Genomic DNA, 19,144 nt, shown 5'->3' with positions numbered 1-19,144 from the left:
GCAGGGCCAGACTTTGCATCCAGTTCTCTGCTCTGAGCTTTGCCTCCTGCAAGGGCAGGAGGCTGGTGTGACACAGATGCAGACACAGACACAGAGCTGCTCCAGGGCTCCCTCAGGGTCTCCCAGCTAGTCACTGTCAGCGTTGGGGGCAGGACACCGCGTCTCCCGCTGCCCAGTGCCCTGCTCACACCACCAGATGCCCTTTCCTCTCCCCCAAAATCTGTTCAGCCCAGGCAGCTGCGGCTGCATCCTGCAGCCTCTCTTGGGTGACCTGCACATGCTGCAAACTGTGTTGTGCAGGAGTTTCTCTCCAAGGAGACCAAGGGACAAGATCACTGGATTGGACTCACCGACCGGGAGACAGAGGGCAGCTGGCGCTGGGTGGACGGCACAGAATACAGAGCAGACGCAAGCAGGGGGTGAGTAAAGCTTGAGAGAAGTGATTATTTATTACACGTTGGGTCACAAGCTCTGTCGGGCAGCGTCTGTGCGGCCCCTGGTGTCTATGCAGCACCCGGCACAGTGGGCCCGATCCTGAGGGAGGCCTCGGGCGCTGCCACGACAGCAGTGAATCCTCTCAGGAATTTCTGCTAATGCCCCTTTGCTTAGAGCAGGAGCCTCAACACGGAGTGTGTGTTCAGTGCCCACTGAGACCCAGGGCCAGAGCCTCCCCTGGGTAACTCGGCATTGACGGGAATGAACCACAGGGATTTACACCAGCTGAGGATCTGGCCCCAAGTCGACTCAGTGCAGCCAGGGGAGTCTGGAGTGAGCGGCAGGTTCCCGCTCTCCTTGGGATTGCGCTGCGCTCTCCCCTCGGTCAGGCTGGGCACGGGGAGGCTGTGGGGCCGGGGGCATGGCCGGAGCCAGCTGCAGTCGGTGCAGTGACCTCAGGGGGCTGTGGGCGAGGCCCATAAGCAGGGCCAGGGAGAAGTTAATGACTGGCCCCCGCTGCCCTCTCTCCCCGTTCCTGCGTTCCCATCCCGGGGGTGCCTGGGACGTGCTGTGCCACCTGCTCTGGTTCTGGGCACTGAGATCCGAGTTGCTGCTGCTCAGCGTTTGGAGCCACACACTGACTTTGGCTCTTTGCTGGCCTGTCAGGCGCAGGGCAGTTGCTACCCCCGGCCGTCAGAAGCCCTTCGTTACCATGGCCACAAGAGCTGTGGAGAACTCTGAGGGGTGGCCGGGGGGTGCGTCGCTTCACCGCGTCATTGCTGGGTGTCTTGGTCCCCTGCCAGCAACAGAGTCCACAGAGCAGAACTGAGCTCAGGAATTGGCTGTGGTTCTCCACGGAGACATTAACTCTCTGATCTGTAGGTTCTGGGAGGAGAATCAGCCAGACAACTGGGATCAGGGGACAGGGGCAGAGAAGACTGTGTTGAGACCCGCACAAGGAAGCTGAATCTGTGGAATGATGCCAACTGCACTGTGCCTTCTAGGTGGATTTGTAAGCAGGCCCATGGACAGGCTGGGCTGTGACATGCAGGTCTCAGCACCTCAGAAAGCACCTTAATTTCCAAACTAGAATATTTCCCAGCCACCTGCCGATGAGGAACCCTGTGCACTGGAGGGGGCCGCATGGGATGTGCATTGTAGGGACGCTTTGTCTTGGTGTGATATTTCTGGCTTTAGCATCGACAGCTGCCCTTATGCCGCTCAGTGTGGCTGGCGCTGTAATTTGTATGTTTCCATGTCTGTCACTGAATAATTCCTTGGATCTTGTTGTACAGACAAAACTACACAGGATCTTTTCAGGGAGCAAGACAAAGATGCCACTTTTATTATGATAACAATTTGATTTGTGACCAATAACTAATATCTTACTCCTTACACACACACACACACACACACACACACACACACACACACACACATCAGCTGTTCTGCAGTTGCTGCATAGTTACCAGTCCTGGACATAGCTTGAGTTCGTGGCTTGATTTTGCAGCTTGGGTTCGTAGCTTGTGGCAGTAACTGGCCAGGAAAGCCGGGCACAAGGACGAGCTGGGTCTCTGTTGGGCAGGCACCGATGCCCTTCCATGTTGGCAGCGGAATGTTACCCTCCAAAGTCTTCCATCTCACCCATCCTTTTTGTAGGCTTTAGTTTGAATCCAGAGTCTATAGGCTTTGCTGTGTCACGCTGCCTCTGGGTTTGGTGATTGATCACCCGTCAATCGCAGACGACTTTCAGCCTCGGACCTGGCTTTGATCTTCCTTCTGTTGTACCTTTTCTTTTTAGGGTGGACTCTGCTTACTTTGTTAGGGCTCTTGTCTGCATCTTCAGCCGGTGGGGTTTGAACTCTATTTCATCAGGACAGGCTGGGGCTGGAGGTTGATTCCATCATCCATACAGACCTCAGTCACACGTCTAAACTAACTAATACGATTACAGCAGGGTTTGCAAAAATGAAGGTTGGAGGAAGCTTTTACAAAATGGAGTGAGCGTTTTAAAATGGGGTTTGAATTACAATATAGACTCTAGGACTGGAAGGGACCTCGAGAGGTCATCGAGTCCAGTCCCCTGCCCTCATGGCAGGACCAAATACTGTCTAGACCATCCCGGCTAGACATTTATCTAACCTACTCTTAAATATCTCCAGAGATGGAGATTCTACAACCTCCCTAGGCAATTTATTCCAGTGTTTAACCACCCTGAAAGTTAGGAACTTTTTCCTAATGTCCAACCTAAACCTCCCTTGCTGCAGTTTAAGCCCATTGCTTCTTGTTCTTTCCTTAGAGGCTAAGGTGAACAAGTTTTCTCCCTCCTCCTCATGACACCCTTTTAGATACCTGAAAACTGCTATCATGTCCCCTCTGAATCTTCTCTTTTCCAAACTAAACAAACCCAATTCTTTCAGCCTTCCTTCATAGGTCATGTTCTCTAGACCTTTAATCATTCGTGTTGCTCTTCTCTGGACCCTCTCCAATTTCTCCACATCTTTCTCGAAATGCGGTGCCCAGAACTGGACACAATACTCCAGCTGAGGCCTGACCAGCGCAGAGCAGAGCGGAAGAATGACTTCTCGTGTCTTGCTCACAACACACCTGTTAACGCATCCCAGAATCACGTTTGCTTATTTTGCAATAGCATCACACTGTTGACTCATATTTAGCTTATGGCCCACTATAACCCCTAGCTCTCTTTCTGCTGTACTCCTTCCTAGACAGTCTCTTCCCATTCTGTATGTGTGAAACTGATTGTTCCTTCCTAAGTGGAGCACTTTGCATTTGTCTTTATTAAACTTCATCCTGTTTACCTCAGACCATTTCTCCAATTTGTCCAGATCATTTTGAATTATAATCCTGTCCTCCAAAGCAGTTGCAATCCCTCTCAGTTTGGTATCATCTGCAAACTTAAGAAGCGTACTTTCTATGCCAACATCTAAGTCGTTGATGAAGATATTGAACAGAGCCGGTCCCAAAACAGACCCCTGCGGAACCCCACCCGTTATACGTTTCCAGCAGGATTGGGAACCGTTAATAACTACTCTCTGAGTACGGTTATCCAGCCAGTTATGCACCCACCTTATAGTAGCCCCATCTAAATTGTATTTGCCTAGTTTATCGATAAGAATATAATGCAAGACTGTAACAAATGCCTTACTAAAGTCTAGGTATACCACATCCACCGCTTCTCCCTTATCCGCAAGGATCGTTATCCTATCAAAGAAAGCTATCAGATTGGTTTGACCCCATTTGTTCTTTACAAATCCATGCTGGCTATTCCCTATCACCTTACCACTTTCCAAGTGTTTGCAGATGATTGCCTTAATTACTTGCTCCATTATCTTCCCTGGCACAGAAGTTAAACTAACTTGGCAAACAGTGAACAGCAGTTACAATGTAGGCAAGTGTAATAAATGGTGAACAGATGTTACAATACTGAAACAGTGCAAGTCTCAGTGATTTGGACTTGTAGTGAAACTTACAACGGCAGCTGACTGTGTTACACTAATCAAATAATACCAGTGAAGTATCAGAGGAGTAGCCGTGTTAGTCTGGATCTGTAAAAGCAGCAAAGAGTCTTGTGGCACCTTATAGACTACCAGCAGGATCTTATAAGAGGGATAAGGCAAATTGCCACGTTTATTGCAAATACAACAGAACAGTACTGACAGCTGTTAGAATCATTCACTCACACAAACATTCACACAAGTTCTGCAATGATCAGTTATAGTTACCAGCCTTCAGTTGCTCGTGCCAAGTCACTGGCCAGGTGCCCTGGACATGAGGTTGGAGCCGAGCCATTGTCAGATGCGCATCCGATGCTCCTGGAGGGTGGTCGCAGAACCAGACTCAAAGATCACAGTCCCCTGACTCTATTTTTATAGGTCTTTGGTTCAATGTAAATCTATGGGAATTGCTCTGTCATGATTGAGATAACCATCTGTGACGTTATTGATATAAATGGGAACCATATAGAACATGGGTTGCAACCAAGGTCCTGTGGTGGCACCAAATCCTAAGTAAAGGGGGTCATATAAGGTGTCTAAGACCAGGTTCTGGGTTGCTGGTTATGATTATGCTGTCTGTATGTCTGTGTATCATTTTGTAGTTGAAGTTATAAGTATTGGCTCTGTACTGTCTGTATTTTGTATTATGCTCTGCCTCTGGGAAGTGTCCCAGACAAGCTGATGTCAGCCCTGCATAGCTGGCTTGATGGCCCATTAAGGGGCTACACAATTGACCCATGGAGAGAAGGCACACACGCCTTGTGACTCAGCAAAGTATGCAGAAACTTGTCCATGTGACTGCAAACTCCATTTTTGCTGTAAGCTTCCACCGTGAGGACAAAGGGATTCTTACACCTGGAAAAGTCTATATAAGGCTGATGCATCATCTCCATCTTGTCTTCAATCCTGCTTCTGACCTCTGGAAGGACTTTGCTACAAACTGAAGCTCTGCACGAAGGACTGTTGACCCATCCCAGCGGGGGATGTTCCAGAGACTTAATCTGAACCTGCAGTTTACTCCAGCACTGCTGCAAGCCTGAACTAAGAACTTTGCCATTACTGTATGTAATTGATTCCATTTAACCAATTCTACCTCTCTTCTCTACCTTTTTCCCTTTGTAAATAAACCTTTAGATTTTAGATTCTAAAGGATTGGCAACAGCGTGATTTGTGGGTAAGATCTGATGTGTATATTGACCTGGGTCTGGGGCTTGGTCCTTTGGGATCGAGAGAACCTTTTTCTTTTATTGGGGTGTTGGTTTTCATAACCATTTATCCCCAGGACGAGTGCACTGGTGGTGATACTGGGAGACTGGAGTGTCTAAGGAAATTGCTTGTGTGACTTGTGGTTAGCCAGTGGGGTGAGACCAAAGTCCCTTTTGTCTGGCTGGTTTGGTTTGCCTTAGAGGTGGAAAAACCCCAGCCTAGGGCTGTAACTGCCCTGTTTGAGCAATTGGTCCTGATTTGGCACTCTCAGTTGGGTCCCGCCAGAATCGCTCCGTCACAGTGGCGTAGTCGTGCTTGGATCCACAGAACCAGGTCAATTAAGCTTTGGGTCAGAACCCCACGCTATCCAAATTTTAACTTTGGGGTTGAGAGTTTGGTTGGTTAAAGATCAGTGACCATGAGACAGAAAGCATCAGGAAAAGCAAGGAAACTGCAAGCCTTGAGAGACAGCCTGCAGTTTGATTATGCGCAAGAACTGGCAAAAATTCGAATGGAAGAGAAGCAAGTCTTGGCCCAGCTGGAGAAAGAGGCAGCTGAGAGAAAGAGAGAGGCGGCTGAGAGAAAGAAAAAGGCTGCTGAGAGAAAGAAAGAGCTGCTGGCTGCTGAGGAGGAAACTCAACAGATGCAACAGGAGACAGCTAGACTCCAACTCCAAGTCAAAAAAGCAATGGAAGAACAGCAGAGACTGTATCCTCTTGAAAGTCCAATTTGTAACAATGTTGGTATGTTGTATAAATCTGAGCAGTTGTCTGGGGGTAACCAAATGTACCCCAACAATGCCACCTTTTATGTCAATGCTGTTACTGTGTGTTCAGTAGGGGGTGGCCCCATAAATTGTGCCAGTGCTATGGATGGGAATGGTAATGGAAAATTCATAGAGTGTGTAAAAGTCAATGGTAAAAGCTGTTTTTACCATTGCAGAAACTTGCAGAAACCCCCCTCCGGGGGTCATCCGGTTTCCTGCGTTATCTTCAGCCAGCAGATAGGTGTGAATCTTTCTTGAGTTTGGCTGGTACTATTTCCTGATCGATCATTTACCTGTCACAGACACTCACTTCCACTCACCCAGCATGCTCACATTTCAGCGTGCTCACATTCCAGCTTAACACGTTTGATTTACATGCTATTCTGTTTTCTCTCCCCCTTTACATTGCTAAAGAACATGACTACAAGATTTACATAGGCACAATCAAAATTCCAAGGGATGAAAGGGTTAGTGGTAAAACAACACTGTTTCCCAAAGTCCTTATCACCCCCGGTACAGACTTTCTGTCTTGTTTCTCTAGGCCTCAGATAATTAGTGTTTCTGTCCTTGAGTTAGTTACAGAAATTGCTATAACAATTTACAGCAAGGCTAAAAAGGCAGGCACACATCCAATCATTTAACTACTCCTTTCTATTCACACTTTCTACACATCTAACATTAGTATATAATGTAATACATATATCTATCCCAACAACTGAACAACTCTGGCTCTTAACAAGCATCTTCATTGTCAATTAGCCAGTTCTTGGGGTAACCAGTTTTGTGAATGAATGTTGTTTCATTCATAAAAATTTACTTATTAAGTTATATTAATAAAGTGAACAATTAAAAAACAATTTTATTCATCAGTTCTGCAATCATGGAGTTATTGTTTCATAATCACCCAATAAATAATGATTTGCTTGACTTGAATTTCTAATTTTTGCACCTTTTGATCAGATGTTATGGTGATGTCAGAACCATCTATATATACATTTAAAACATCCAGTTGTATGTGGTAAGCAAGGTAGGTCACAAAATATGTTTCAGCCACCGAGGAGATAAATTCAGGCTCAGCTGGGAGACCGGCTTCAACAGCTGTTCGAATTCTTCTATCCCTGCCTCGCTGTGCCACGTATCAAAACGTGTCTGTCCCTTCCAACCCAACAGGAGCAGTCCCTCCCCAAACTGTCACTTCCTTGGAAGGGCCCAATCGGTTGTTTTTCTGCATCTCAGGCTGCTCTTCCTTCAAAGACATGGAATATTTATTTCCAAGGGCATTTATTACTGGAGAAAGATGACAGCCCTGAGGACTGATGTCTACAGCAAGTAGCTCTGCCGATGGACCTTTACCAACACCCCCCCTCCTCACTGGGGATGGGGTTGCTCCATCTCTGAGACCCACTCAGTTCTTAACCAATAAGCTACCAATAATGGTGGTGGTTTGGGGGCACCTCTTTACCGGGACCACAAGATTCTTTCCACAGAAGATGATGAACAGCAACCAGCTGTCAACAACCTTCAGCCATTACCAGCTGGAGTGGATTTAAATTGTTGACCTAGATGTGAAATGCTCTAGGCAGTTACCACTTGCCCAAGGCAGCCTGGCCCTGGGTGAGTCGTGCTGCTATTGGTAATGCATGTTACGTAGATTCCAGGGCTAGAAGGGACCATTGTGATAATCTAGTCTGTCCTCCTGTATAACACCAGCCAGAGACTGTCACTCAGTTACCCATCCATAGAGCCCATAGCTTGTGGTTGAGCTACAGCACGAATTCTAAAAAGCCATCCAATCTTGATTTAAAGATGTCAAGAGATGGAGAATCCACCACATTCCTCAGTAAGTTGTTCCAATGGTTAATTGCTTCTCCATATTCAGCATTAACTAAGCTCTGAGATGACAGGCAGGGGGTCAGAGTTCTTTAAAATACTCACATATTTTTGCTCTTATGTCCATATGAAAGTAAAACAGAACAGCAAGTGACGTAGACAGCACAGGTACCAAAAAACTGCCAAATAAACAAAGAATTGCCCATTTCAGACACCTTTGACAGGAAACAAATATTCTAAATTGGGCTGACACTCCTCTCAGCTATGCCCAACCTGCCCAGAACCTGCCCCAATTGCCAGAAGGCCATTAAAAGCTTCCCTATGTAAGCAAAGTCAGGATGTGCTCTACCCTGACATCTGGTGGTGAATTATGGGGAGCGTGGAAAGGAATTTCAGGTATTTGCACTGGCATTTCAGTTATTTGCATTGACACCCCCCACCCCACCTAGAATAGCCCACAGCAGCCTGGGATGGTTATTTTGACAGCTTTGGGATTCCCCAATTTCTTTGTTATTGGGGCAGGAGGAATAAAGTGGTGTCACCCTGATTATGTGAATGAGGAGCTATGAGACTGCTTTATGACAGAGAGTCTTATAATCAATTAAGTAGCACTTGCTAGACAAGGGACATGGGTGCCAAAACCCAGTGAAAGAAGAGAGGTTGGGGATTGGTGTGTGTACCTTATGGTATGGGCCCCTTTTGAGGGCCTGGATCACCAATTGCACTTCCCCCTCTCTCCACTGTTGCAGAGCAGAGCTAATTTTGAATCCTTTAGGAGTCCATCTAGAGGCTGCTGACCTGAATTCACATTGGGCCAATGGTGCACTGGCACTGGGGCTCCCCTACTACAAGCTGAAATCACTAAAAGAGCTAAGCTTACTCAGCCGAGATCACTGAGTGCTGTGTTAATTCATGGGGGAGACTGAAGATCTATCGCCAAGTAGCTGGCAGAGAGGAGCAGTTTGCAGCGTGTTGGAGCAGCCCATGGAACAACAAGCGAGCGGAGTGGAGCGGCTCACGGGTCGGCTGGAGGAGCGGCACAGCTGGTGGAGTGGAGCCAGTCGTGGTGAAGGCTGCAGCAGAACTCCACGGAGAGGCGGAGCAGTTGGCCCTGGCCCACGTAAGGTGCCCCTTAACACCCTGTGTGCGCCCCCCCCATTTCCACCCAGGCTGGGGGGGTAAAACTCTGCAGATAAACTTTTAAACTCTGGGGTGGCACTGACCAGAGACAGAGACTTTTGGGTTGCTGGACTTTGGGGTGATCGGACTTAAGACCCTAAGGGGGAAAGGACATTGCCAAACGTACTTGGAGGTGGACTGCTTTTGTTGCTTATGGTTCGTGTTATAATCCTGTTTGTGGTGTTTCTCCAATGTGATGCCGCATTGTTTCCCTCCTTTATTAAAAGGATTTTGCTACACTCGGACTCCGTGCTTGTGAGTGGGGAAGTATTGCGTCCTAGAGGCGCCGGGGGGGTGGTATGTAATTGTCCCAGGCCACTGGGTTGGGGCTCGAGCTGGTTTTGCATTGTGTTATTGAAACAAAACCCCTGGATACTGAACCCGGCCCTTGTTGCTGCCAACTCAGAGGGGCAGAAAGGTTACACCTATGATTTTTGGAAGGGACAATGTCATGACACACTTCTTAAGGCTGCAACGCTCATGCCAGGCTGCAATTAGATGGAGAAAAGAATCCTGAGGGGGCTTTATACTCTCGGGGTCTGATTCTGGTCTCTCATACACAGGAGTAACTCAAGCCAATAGAATGAGACTGGTGTGAGAACAGAACCCGGCCCTTGCTTTTCAAAGTAATAGCCCAGTTGCAAAGCCAGCACGACTGTGTCTTGACAGCAGAGTGGGTCTTCTGCATCCCTTGGAAATTCTTCTTCCTTGAGGATATTGAGTTGGGTGACTGTATTTCCCAGATAAAAGAATGTTATTGTCTCAGTGGAGAATCAAAGCCACTTTCTGAGCTCGGTTCTGCTGCACAGATTCTGTTGTGAGCAGGGGACCAAGATCCCCAGAAACATTGTGGCAAAACATTCTGCCCCTTTATCTGCCCATTGCAGAGCTCGCTGGGATGAAATTCAATAGTGCAAATGCAAGGTCATGCACTTAGGGACTGACAACAACATTAATCCCCATCTCCTCCAATTTGACTAATAATTCCTCATGTGGAACTGTATCAAATGCCACTGAAATCCAGATAGATGAGATCTGCTGCCTTTCCTTTGTCTAAAAAATCACTTATCGTCTCAAAGAAGGATAGCAGGTTGGTTTGGCACCATCTACCTTTTGTAAAACTGTGTTGTATTTTATCCCAATTACTGTTTACCTCTGTCCCTAACTACTTTCCAGGGGCGGCTCCAGTGATGAGCTGCCAAAATCTTAACAACCGGTTCCCTATAAAAAGTTCTGATTTAAGGGGGGGAGACATACCTGTGGGGCCGGGGGCCCCTGCAGGGCCTGGGTCAAATTGCCCCACTTGCCCCCCCAGCAACCCTAGAGCTTGCAGCCCCCTCCCCCCTTACCTTGCCGGCAGCTCAAAGCAGCAGGACGACTCAGGAGCTCAGCTGAGCTGCCCAGCTGCTGGCCATGCTGCAGCTCTGTGGCGGGGAGACTTCCTCATGGGGCCAGGGGCCTGGGGCAAATTGCCCCACTTGCCCCCTCCCCTCCCCTCCAGCCAGCCCTGGAGCCTGTAGCAGGACCCCTTCCCCACCTTGCTGGGCCTCCCAAAAATCGGCAGCAGAACGATTCCAGAGCTCAGCTGAGCTGCCCAGCTGGTGCCGACGGATGGCCACGCTGCAGCTGGGGGGAAGTGGGGGAAGGGCCGGGGGATCCTCAGCCTCCCCAGCTGGGAATCCTGGGAGCAACAGGATGGTCTGGCCCCCAGACCGGAGTTCTTTGCCCACCCTCTGGCTCTTTAACAACCGGTTCTCCACGGAGGTCTAAGTTTAGAAACTGGTTCTTGGGAACCTGTGGGAACCAGCTCCAGCTCACCACTGGGCGGCTCCAGGCCCCAGCACGCTTGGGGCGGCAAGCCGTGGGCGGTGCTCTGCCGGTCGCCGGGAGGGTGGCAGGAGGCTCCGGTGATCTCCCGCAGGCATCCCTGCGGAGGGTCTGCTGGTCCCACGGTTTCGGTGGAGCATCCTCAGGCATGCCTGCGGGAGGTCCACCAGAGCCACGGGACCGGCGACCGGCAGAGCGCCCCCCGCGGCGTGCCGGTGTGCTTGGGGCAGCAAAATGGCTAGAGCAGCCCCTGCTACTTTCTGTTTCCAAATTTGTTCTAAAACCATGTATCCAATTGAGGTCAGACTAACAGGCCTGTAGTTTCCTGGGTCACTTTTTCCCCTTTCTTAAAAATAGGTAGGATGTTAGCAATTCTCCAGTACAGGGCACAACCGCCGCATTTATGGATTCATTAAAAAATCCTTGCTATTGGGCTTGTAGTTGCAAGTTCCTTTAATAGTCTTGGATGGGGATTATTTGGACTCCACAATTAGGTCCCATTAAGCCGTTCGACTTTGACTTCCACCTCCAAGGTGGTAATTTCTACTTCCATATCCCCATTTCCATTAGCCACCCAGCCACTACCCCGAAATTCATTTCCCTTATTAAAATCTGACACAAAGTATTCGTTTAGGTGTTAGGCCATGCCTAGATTATCTTTAATGTCGACCTCATCATCCGTGTTTGGTAGTCCCACTCCTTCCTTCCTTGTTTCCATTGTGTTTATATGGCTATAGAACCGTTTACTGTTGGTTTTAATTCCCTTTGCAAGGTCCAGCTCTGCTTGGCTCTCAGCAGTTCTCACTTTTTGCTGCACTTTCTGACCTCCAAGAGGTGGCTTTTCTTCCTGATCCATCCCATCTTCCATTCCTTGTAGGATTTCTGCTGTCTCCTAATCACCTGTGTGAGACGCTTGTTCATCCAGCCTGGTCTGCAACCCTTCCCTAGGAAGTTTTCCCCCTTGCGTGGGATGCAGGCGTCAGAGAGCTTCTGCAACTTGGACTAAAGAAATTCCAAGCCTCCCCCACTTTCAGATCCTTGAGTTCTTCAGCCCAGTCCATTCCCCTAGTTAATTGCCTTCATATTTTAAAGTTTCCCCTTTTGAAATCTAGGCCCCTAGTTGCAGACCTAGTTTTGTTTATCCTTCCATTTAGTTGAAACTGAATTAGCTCATGATCATGCAAACCAAAATTGTCCCCTACAGCCAGTTCTTTTCTGGTGGTACTCCCTACTCACCAACACTCAGTCGAAAATGGCATCACCTCTTCTTGGTTTGGTGACTATTTGGTAAAGAAATCTGTCAACTCTCACAACCAGGAAAGTGTGGGCCCTACCGACTGCATCACCTTTCCTTTTATTTCTGTCTTTCCTGAACAGCACTTATCCTTCAATACCTGTACTACTACTCCACCATGTTTCTGTCATCTCTGTAACATCTGGTTTCACTTCCTGCACCAGTAGATCTAGTTCCTCCATTTCGTTCCCCAGGCTCCTTGCCTTGTGTACAGGCATCTTAATTGTTTCTGCTCGACTTCACCCAGATTCCTCACCCGATTAGGTACAGTCACTCTACTGCCAGCATTGCCTACCCGATTGCTATGTCATTGCTATGGGCACTATCTTTCCTCTTGTGGTTCATTCTCCTACCGTCTGCTGTTCCTTTCTCCATTCCTGTATCTGCTCTTACTTGATTTTACTCCCACTCAATGTTAAAATCAGGGCTGGAGATTACATGAGCATCTCCCATCTCCCCTGAATTCCTTCTTTAAAGCTCTTTTAATCAGTTGTGCCACCCTCCATCCCAGAATCTGTTTCCCTCCCTACCCAGCCGGAGTCCGTCCCATGAGAACAGACGTCTGTCCGTGAATGCCTCCCAGTGATCCAACAGCCCAGAGATCCTTAGAGCGCCACTGCCTGAGCCGTGCATTGATCATCATCATCTTGTCCCACCGTCGCTCTCCCCCTCTAGGGACAGGTGTGTTGTCAGGACAGAGAAGGCAGAGGCACCAGCTCTTCATCTGCTGTAAATTGGTGCAGCAGTTTTGCTCCAGTGGGAGGGAGGATTTGGGCCACTTTAAAATGGTGTAAAGCAGCATGTCTCATAAAAACGACAGATCCCTGGCTGACAGGCCTCTCCAGCCCATTGTACTCAATGGGTCAGCGTCTGTGGGGGTCATTTCTTCCTAGCCCTGAGTGAGCGGTGCACAGCGGGTCCTGGCCAGAGGAGACGAGGAGCACACAGCTCGCAGCCTCCCACTTTGGGACTGGATTTCGAAGCCATGACTGAACCTCTCAAAGAACTGGTTTAAAGCTGACGGAAGGGCTCGTGCATCCAGAGATCTGGGCCTGTGCCTGGTTTAATCCTGCAGCTCTTACTCACTGGCACAGTCCTGTCGAGGTTAATGGGACTATTCAGGTGAGTAAATGCAGGGAATGTTTTACCAGACCCATGCAGGGTTCAATAACATCTCTGTCAAGTGATCAGCTCCTGCTCAGCATGGGGCTCACAGGCCTTGGCTTACATGGAGCACTGGGGGGAGGGTCGGCCATTGTTGCTCAAGCACTGCTATAGCTCCATGGTGCCAGCCAGGGGAAGTGCTCTGAGCAGAGTGAGACGACGCAGGTGACAGTGACAGGGGCGGGTTTGCCCTGGTGATCTCCCCATTGCCCTCTTCAGTGGTGCTGCACCAGTGGGGGGAGATGTCCCTAAAAAGTTCACTGTAAACGCAGCCCAAGAGCGACACGCTGAGATGGATCCTGTCAGTGGTCAGAGAGCACAAAGCTGACCTGCCAGGAATGTGGGAGCAAGGGGGTGCTGTGCCGAGTCTTCATTTATTCACTCTGATTTAAGGTTCCACGTGCCAGTAATACATTTTAACGTTTTTAGAAGGTCTCTTTCTATAAGTCTACAATATATAATTAAACTATTGTTGTATGTAAAAAGGTTTTTAAAGTGTTTAAGAAGCTTCATTTAAAATTAAATTAAAATGCAGAGGCCCCCAGACCGGTGGCCAGGACCTAGGCAATGTGAGTGCCACTGAAAATCAGCTTGTGTGCCGCCTTCAGCACATGTGCCATAGGTTGCCTACCCTTGAGCTAAAGCAAAGTTAGCATATCAATATCGGGCCCTTTTACCTGGAAAGCAAAGCTGACCTACATCTCGTTACTTAAATAGCTAAGACCTTTTATCTAGACCAATAGACAATGGAAATTTGGGCATAGGAGGAAGGATTTCCGGCTCTTGTGCCCTATAAAAGAGGTGACCCACCTTGCTAGAGTATTCTCACTTACATTCTTTTTTCTACTCTATCTCTATTCCTCTTCTATTCTATCTGCCTACTATGACTACTACTATTAGTAAACTATACTTGTTCTTCTTAAACTTTAAGTTTCAAAGGAACTAGGCTAAGCTTGGTTTTCCTACATTTTCATTCTTAGTTTGTTTATTAGGTTTTGATTTTAAGTTTAAGTTAGTCAAGTAAACCCCAAGTTAGTTTGGATAGCTCTTAGTATTTGTTTCTTCTAAGCACTGCATCTCACACTCAAGAATTGAGAAACCTGAACTGCGAGGCTGGTCCTGTGTCTCTTCCCACCAGGTTATCGAGGAAGGGTGTGACTATATTAACCAAAGCTTTGTTGCATATAATAGTGTATTATCATATGTATCTTTTGTATAGCAGTAATGCAATTGTAACTTTATAACTCTGAGTATTTTACCATTTACTTACTAGTATTGATTTTAATAAAAAGTTTTTAAGGCTCTATCTTTCTCAGTGTGAGCTTCCTGTTATACCTCCGAGGGTCCTTTGTAAATTCTGTGGAGCCTGATTCGGGACAAGAACTGTTATCTTCTGATCAAATAGATTGGTGAGCCTAAGACACATACTAATTAATATGACTAATAATTAAATTAGATTAAATTAAAATTAAATTAAATTGATACATTAAATTAATGTTATTAGTGCATCCTAAATCAGGCTATAGACTGGCGAGCCAGCCAGGAGTCTTGAAGGAGTACGTGACAGGAATTTTCAGGGATTCCAGGCATCCTTAGACCCCTGAGAATCTCACCTGAGGCATAACTAAAGAGTTAAAGTTACAGAGAGTTAGAAAGCAAGATTGCATGTCTTGCTAACTCACTCTTAAGAATACAGGAACCTGATTTCCTGTGGCTGCGGCGTGGCAGGAGTCCCAGTATTTCCTGTTCTGTATTGTGGTTTGATTTAAAGTTTTAACTTAGAGGTTTTGAATTTAATCTAGCAAGATAAAGTAATGATATTATTTTAAAAAGTAATTTTATACAGTAATAGTGTTATTATTTAAAAAGTGATATTATTTAAAATGATAGGTGCATTTAAGGGGCTTTGTTGGAGGTCGGAGTTGTAACGAATGGTACCAATAAGATACAAGCAGTAGCATTGGGCCCGATGACCCACACTAAGTGGTGGCGGGGGAGTGGATAAATCTATGCATTAATTGCTGCCAATAGGCTGCAGTAACTCAGAACTTGTACATTTCTTCAGTCCCCATAACTCTCTCAGGCTGCACCTCTGATCCGTCGGCCTCAGTGCTCCCCAGCTGTTTGGCAGGTCCTAGCAGAGGGAAAAGACCTCTCGATCAGCTACGAGCCATCGAGGGAAGAGAGGGGAACGTGCCCCCACCCCTCTATCATTTACTTGGGACTTATTGAACTAGGTAGAAAACCCGTTTGGGGTATTAGTTCCTGTTGTTTCTGTGAAGGGACGCCTTCAGCTACAGAGTAAAGCAACAGAGTGTTCATTCTAGTTTATTACATAAGCTAGTGAAGTGTTAGAATTCAGATGAGTTCTGTGTTACATGTTAAGGTAAGTGAAGTCAGGGCAAGAGTAGAGTCTGTTGAAGTTGCCCACAGTATGGCTCTAGAAAACTTTGCTAGAAAATACATTCAGGAACATGGAGGAGGTTTAGAGCAGCTGAGATATCTGAGCATTGTAACCCATGGGGTTTTGTGAGTGAAGTATTTGATGTAGAAACGAAGCGGGAAAAAAGAGAGAGGCTAAACTGGTGAAGGGAATAGCTGTTGAATGTCTGCTCATAGCTTATAGTTCGCTGGGAAAGAAATTAAATAAAAAAATTAGAGTTACTCAGAAAAGCCCAGCAAACTTTGGATGCCAGCTTAAAATTGCTGGATGTTTATAAATCAGACTGTGGTCAGCTGTTAAAAAGAATCAGAGAGTTGAAAAAGTTAAGAGATGCGTTAGAGGAGTATAAGAATTGGTTCCCATCCCTACTGACATGGTGGAACCGACAGAGACAGAAAAATCTGCAGAGCCAATTACTAGAAGTAGGGTGAGAGAATTAGCTCAGGCTGACACAGTACCTTTAAAAGCGGAGCAGGAGATTAAGTCTAAGAAGCCACAGGGAGAGTCAAAAGAGGAAGCTGGCAATGCAGAAGCTACTAGCAGTCTGAAGACAGAAAAAGGAAGTCCCAGGGTGGCACCACAGGAGGCGGAGTTGAGTGTCATCACAGAGGAGGCAACTAGTGATGTAAAGGATGAGCTGAGCAGAGCAAAGCGGGAGGAAATATCCTCTCCTCTGTTTGTGTCTGCCCTGCATGGTAAAGACGGAGCCTTTAGAGACTGTCATTGTTCAAGATTGGATGGCTTTTGGAATCCATGCTGTAGCTCAACCACAAGCTCCGGGATGGGATCTGAGTTACATGGGATGGGAACTGAGTTACTACAGAGAATTATTTCCTGAGTGCTGGCTGGTGAGTCTTGTCCACATGCTCAGGGTTTAGCTGATCACCATATTTGGGGTCGGGAAGGAATTTTCCTCCAGGGCAGATTGGCAGAGGCCCTGGAGGTTTTTTGCCTTCCTCTGCAGCATGGGGCACGGGTCACTTGCTGGAAGATTCTCTGCAGCTTGAGGTCTTCAAACCACAATTTGGGGACTTCAGTAACTCAGACATAGGTTAGGGGTTTGTTTTAGAAGTGGATGGGTAAGATTCTGTGGCCTGCGTTGTGCAGGAGGTCAGACTAGATGATCATAATGGTCCCTTCTGACCTTAAAGTCTATGAGGAGCTGGCCAGAATCTCATGGGGAAATGCCGTTCTTGCTCCTTGCTGGCAGCTCCCTGGGCGGTAGGTGGAAGTGAGCTGGGAGCTCACCACACCCTCCCAGAGGCTGGTGGAGCAAGTCCTTTGCCACGTGCGCCCTAGAAGCCACTAGGAGAAATTCAGGCTGGTCCATCCAGGATTCCTCCTGGGGGCTCCTGCTGCAATGCCAGTCCCATGCGGCCCCTCCAGTGTAAAGGGCTCCTCACCAGCAGGTGGCTGGGAAATATTCTAGCTTAAAAATTAAAGTGCTTTTTGACGTGCTGAGACCTGCATGTCACAGCCCAGGTGGTCCATGGGCCTGCTTACAAATCCACCTGAAAGGCTGAGTGCAGTTGGCATCATTCCACAAATTCCGCTTTCTTGGCTCAGTGTGAACACAGTCTTCTCCACCATCTTTCTTCGGATCGTAATTGTCTGGCTCATTCTGCGCCCAGAACCTACAGATCAGAGTGTTAATGTCTCAGGGCAGAACCACAGCCAATCCCAGAGCTCAATTCTGCTCTGTGGACTCTGTTGCTGGCAGGGGACCAAGACACCCAGCAATGACGCGGTGAAGCGATGCACCCCCCAGCCACCCCTCAGAGTTCTCCACAGCTCTTGTGGCCATGGTAACGAAGGGCTTCTGATGGCCGGGGGTAGCACCTGCCCTGCGCCTGACAGGCCAGCAAAGAGCCAAAGTCAGTGTGTGGCTCCAAACGCTGAGCAGCAGCAACTCGGATCTCAGTGCCCAGAACCAGAGCAGGTGGCACAGCACATCCCAGGCACCCCCGGGATGGGAACGCAGGAACGGGGAGAGAGGGCAGCGGGGGTCAGTCATTAACTTCTCCCTGGCCCTGCTTATGAGCCTCGCCCACAGCCCCCTGAGGTCACTGCACCGACTGCAGCTGGCTCCGGCCATGCCCCCGGCCCCACAGCCTCCCCGTGCCCAGCCTGACCGAGGGGAGAGCGCAGCGCAATCCCAAGGAGAGCGGGAACCTGCCGCTCACTCCAGACTCCCCTGGCTGCACTGAGTCGACTTGGGGCCAGATCCTCAGCTGGTGTAAATCCCTGTGGTTCATTCAAGTCAATGCCGAGTTACCCCAGGGGAGGCTCTGGCCCTGGGTCTCAGTGGGCACTGAACACACACTCCGTGTTGAGGCTCCTGCGCTAAGCAAAGGGGCATTAGCAGAAATTCCTGAGAGGATTCGCTGCTGTCGTGGCAGCGCCCGGGGGCCTCCCTCAGGATCGGGCCCGCTGTGCCGGGTGCTGCATAGACACCAGGGGCCGCACAGACGTTGCCCGAAAGAGCTTGTGACCCAACGTGTAATAAATAATCACGTCTCTCAAGCTTTACTCACCCCCTGCTTGCATCTGCTCTGTATTCTGTGCCATCCACCCAGCGCCAGCTGCCTTCTGTCTCCCGGTCGGTGAGTCCAATCCAGTGAGCTTCTCCCTTGGTCTCCTTGGAGAGAAACTCCTGCACAACACAGTTTGCAGCATGTGCAGGTCACCCAAGAGAGGCTGCAGGATGCAGCCGCAGCTGCCTGGGCTGAACAGATTTTGGGGGAGAGGAAAGGGCGTCTGGTGGTGTGAGCAGGGCACTGGGCAGCGGGAGACGCGGTGTCCTGCCCCCAACGCTGACAGTGACTAGCTGGGAGACCCTGAGGGAGCCCTGGAGCAGCTCTGTGTCTGTGTCTGCATCTGTATCTGCCTGGGGCTAACAGCAGGGACCTGTCTCAGAACACTCCCCTCACTGCCCCCTCAGAGCTGGGCTGCGGCAGGTACTGACGGGCACCTCAGAGTTCACACCAGCCCCCTGCCCTTGCAGGAGGCAAAGCTCGGAGCAGAGAACTGGGTGCAAAGTCTGGCCCTGCCGGAGGGTGGGATTTTCCTCCTCCGAAAGTGCCGCAGAGGCCTGGGGTGAGGGCTGCAGTGGGGCCGCAGCGTGGAGTAAGAGCTCCCCCAGGCCTGAGGCCTCCAGTCCCAGGGCCATAGTGTAGGAGCCAGATCGGGAGGGTTTCCCTGCTGACTGGTGCTTCTGCTGCAAAGTGGGGTCAGAGCACTGGGGCTTCTCCCACCCCACCCGCCTGCCCAGTACTTCTGCTGGGGCTACGGGCTTAGACTCATAGATTCATAGACTTTAAGGTCAGAAGGGACCATTATGATCATCTAGTCTGACCTCCTGCACAATGCAGGCCACAGAATCTCACCCATCCACTTCTGTAACAAAACCCTAGCTTATGTCTGAGTTATTGAAGTCCCCAAATTGCGGTTTGAAGACCTCAAGCTGCAGAGAATCCTCCAGCAAG

General features: G+C 48.8%; 1 protein-coding gene across 1 annotated transcript in view; it reads right to left on the bottom strand.

Annotated features, from left to right (window-relative positions):
• LOC120406889 (C-type lectin domain family 4 member F-like) overlaps positions 1-19,144 on the bottom strand; it is an 88,774-nt gene that overhangs the window by 50,847 nt on the left and 18,783 nt on the right. Inside the window, exon 5 of the mRNA XM_039542064.1 lies at positions 18,194-18,312. Within this exon, the coding sequence (XP_039397998.1) occupies positions 18,194-18,312 (119 nt within the window). The remainder of the gene's footprint in view (positions 1-18,193; positions 18,313-19,144) is intronic.

Source organism: Mauremys reevesii, linkage group 5 (assembly GCF_016161935.1).
Source record: "Mauremys reevesii isolate NIE-2019 linkage group 5, ASM1616193v1, whole genome shotgun sequence".
NCBI lineage: Eukaryota > Metazoa > Chordata > Testudines > Geoemydidae > Mauremys > Mauremys reevesii.
Note: the sequence above shows the minus strand (reverse complement) of the source record. Positions and strands in the feature narration are given on the sequence as shown.